At 46.5% G+C, this 3,313-nt stretch overlaps 1 protein-coding gene across 1 annotated transcript in view; it reads left to right on the forward strand.

The window, feature by feature from the left end:
- Positions 1 to 3,313, forward strand: part of LOC107122072 (calcium-activated potassium channel subunit alpha-1-like) — a gene marked incomplete at its 5' end in the record, with an annotated part of 36,217 nt that overhangs the window by 20,943 nt on the left and 11,961 nt on the right. The window contains one exon of the mRNA XM_015425099.1: positions 168 to 548. Coding sequence (XP_015280585.1) covers positions 168 to 548 — 381 coding nt within the window. The remainder of the gene's footprint in view (positions 1 to 167; positions 549 to 3,313) is intronic.

Here is a 3,313-nt window from a genome sequence, read left to right on the forward strand (position 1 = left end):
GAACTGCTGAACTACCGACCTTCCACAGCCTGCAGTTCAGCGTCTTAACCACTTGAGCCACCACAGCTCCTGAATGTAAATGAGCAAGCCTATAATAATGTGAATACCAAGCTCAGAAGCCAGGCAGGAGGGGAAGTAACGCCCACTCTTCTCTGTTTCTCTTTCAGTTTTGTTATAGCCAACCCACCTTACGAATTCGAACTTGTGCCGACGGATTTGATCTTCTGTCTGATGCAGTTCGACCACAATGCTGGCCAGTCCCGGGCCAGCCTCTCCCACTCGTCCCATTCTTCCTACGCTACTCTTCTCTGTTTCTCTTTCAGTTTTGTTATAGCCAACCCACCTTACGAATTCGAACTTGTGCCGACGGATTTGATCTTCTGTCTGATGCAGTTCGACCACAATGCTGGCCAGTCCCGGGCCAGCCTCTCCCACTCGTCCCATTCTTCCTACGCTTCCAGCAAGAAGAGCGCGTCGATCCACTCCATCCCCTCCACCACAAACCGACAGAACCGTGCAAAGACCAGGGAATCTCGGGAAAAGCAGAAGTACGTGCAGGAAGATAGACTTTGATACATGTACCCACCTCCCACCGTGTGTGCAGCTGTATCCACCACCCGTACCCTCCCGATTGGTGTGTCCAACAGTAGTTCTCCCCGTTCTCCCCTCCACCCGCCCCGCCTTCCACCCCCATGGAACTCCCATTTTTATACACATATTTTGCATATGTATAACAGTGTGCATGTGATTGTCATTTTTATTTCAATACCATAAAACCCTTAAAAACAACAGCAACAAAGCAGACGGACCAAAAAAAAAAGTTATTTATGGTGCAGAACAGGTGGGGAACAGCTAAGAGCAGATGTGACTCAACACTGCCGTAACGAACTACCTTGTATATCAGTGGTCAGAGAATGTGCAGCATGAATATTATCAGTTTGTGGTGGTGTCAGTTTAGAGGAAGACAGTTATGGAGCACAAGGGTGTTGTTGTTAAAGGGATGCAAACGTTAACATTTGCACAGATAAAGTTCAGGGTCCCACTCCCCATGGGCCAGCTTTCTAAGCATCAGGGAGGCTTTTCACACCTGGGTCAAAAACAACACAAATCTTGAACTTTCTGTATACGAAGGTCATAGAATCATAGAGTTGGAAGGGACCTCCAAGGTCATCTTGTCCAACCCCCTGCACAATGCAGGAAATTCACAAATACCTCCCTCTCCAATATGTCGACAGACTCTTTTTTTAAATTAAAAAAACCCTTATTTTTAATTTTTTAAATTTTTTTATTACATTAAATTTAATAATAACTTTTTTAATTAAAAAAAGCCCCAACCAAATTATTTCCTAGTGGAATGGGTGCCTTCTCTGCTTTAATGCTAAAATACAAAAATATGTCCAGGAATGGAGTTCTTTTTTTTTTTTGGAAGGGTCTAATTGCATATTAAATTCTTGTCTACCGATATTGCCACACGAATAACTATATTCTCTTCTCATTTCTGACATTTGAGATGAAAAGCCATGTGTATCATAAATATTGAATGCAACTCATTAGAATCTTCTTTCCTGAGACTTTATATCTATTAAAAGGTGAATTAGTCACCTTGTGTACGGAACAAATGGGGTACAATCTCTCCATGTGCGGCAGAGGATCGTTCTCACAATGTTCGGGGGGGGGGGAGCAAGTATTTTTCCATGTTTAAGTATCAGTCCCAAGAGGACTTTTTCTTCCCCTCTGAAAGCTTAATTTTGTGACATTAAAACCTCCAGAAAGTACTTCTTGTATCTTTCAGAAAAGCGAGGCTCATATTTAAGCTGACGGGTTTACTGAAAGTGCACAGCGATAGAGTTCCTTGCTTAACATCCGCTGGCATTAATCGAATCGAACCTGCTCACTTCACAAATTCCAAGGAAAGGATTTCCTGGTATTAGAAAGTAGCACAGCAGCCTCAGATGGGCTGCCTTGGAACTGTTTGGCCCATGGGTCTCTCAAACCAATGCCTGGGCGCAACTCACTTGCGGACCAAAAGGAGGAACAGATTCAGGAAGATAGATTCATGGAGGACAGGTCCGTCAGTGCCTACTAGCCGCGGTGACTAAAGGGAACTTCTAGATTCAGATGCAGTAAACCCCTGAATCTCAGTGCCAGGAGGCAAAGTCAGGGGAAGGCCTCAATCTCTATACCCTGTTTGGCCCGCCATAGTACTTGGTTGGGTTCTACTGGTAGCAGGAGCTTCTTTGCATATTAGGCCACACACCCCTAGTGTAGCCAATCCTCCAAGAGCTTACAGTAGCCCCAGTAAGAAGAGCTCTGTAAGCTCTTGGAGGATTGGCTACACTGGGGGGGGGTGGCCTAATATGCAAAGGAGCTCCTGCTACCAGTAGAGCCCAGGTCCACTGTATGAGAAAAGATGCTGGACTAGATGGACCCCTGGTCTGATCCAGCAAGGCTCTCCTTATATTCTTATGAACACAGTCCCAGAACACTTTGCCTCCCAGTATCCTTAGCTGTCCAGCTCACCAGGACGGAGAGATAAGACCGTGTTTTCTGGACACTGTCAATGCTTCGTGCCTGCCAACTCTAGTGCAGGATTCTACATCAGGAAAGCCTGGCACTTCCTTCCGGGGGGGGCACTCTACCCATATATCGGTGAGAGAGAGTGAATCGGTGCCATGTGGAGTCTCCCCCACGAATGGAGCGGTGGGAACAACCACCAAGAATGTGGCTTCCTTTGGTTAATGCATGCTTCTGCCTCCCCCCCCCCCTTGCTGTATGCCTACAGCTTGGGCCTCACTGCATCGAAGGCAGAGGTGGGATTTCTGGCTTGACATGGTGCCACTCTGCCCTGATTCACTCTGCCTCTCTGCCCTGATCAGTAACATGTCCTCACAGTAAACTCATTTACTTGCAAGGAAACCCTATTTATTAGTTAATTAAAAATAGGTGCACTTAATCACGTAGTTAATGATGTTGCAGAGAATTAAGCGTAGCTTGAAGTCACGCAGTCGGAGCCGAACACCCATAGAAAATGCTGAGCTTCCCAGCCTGCCTGGATGGTGCCTTGAATTCTTGCACAGCCTTTTTTATCCTCCCTCAAAACAGCACTATTCCTTGCCTCCTCCTCCTCCTCCCTGTGTCCTGGGCCTTCATTTTCACTACGTAGCTAGCTATTTACCGAGCATATATGAGCTGTACGTTTGAGACAGTATACTGGGGACAGGGTAGTCGCTAAGCAAGATAGGTGGTTCCGAGTATAAGAAAGTGGTTTTTATGGTCAGTGTCGCGTTTCCCGTCCACCCTTTCCCCCCCCCCC

This window comes from Gekko japonicus, unplaced genomic scaffold (genome assembly GCF_001447785.1).
Source record: "Gekko japonicus isolate JY-2015 unplaced genomic scaffold, Gekko_japonicus_V1.1 scaffold3239, whole genome shotgun sequence".
NCBI classification, from domain to species: domain Eukaryota; kingdom Metazoa; phylum Chordata; class Lepidosauria; order Squamata; family Gekkonidae; genus Gekko; species Gekko japonicus.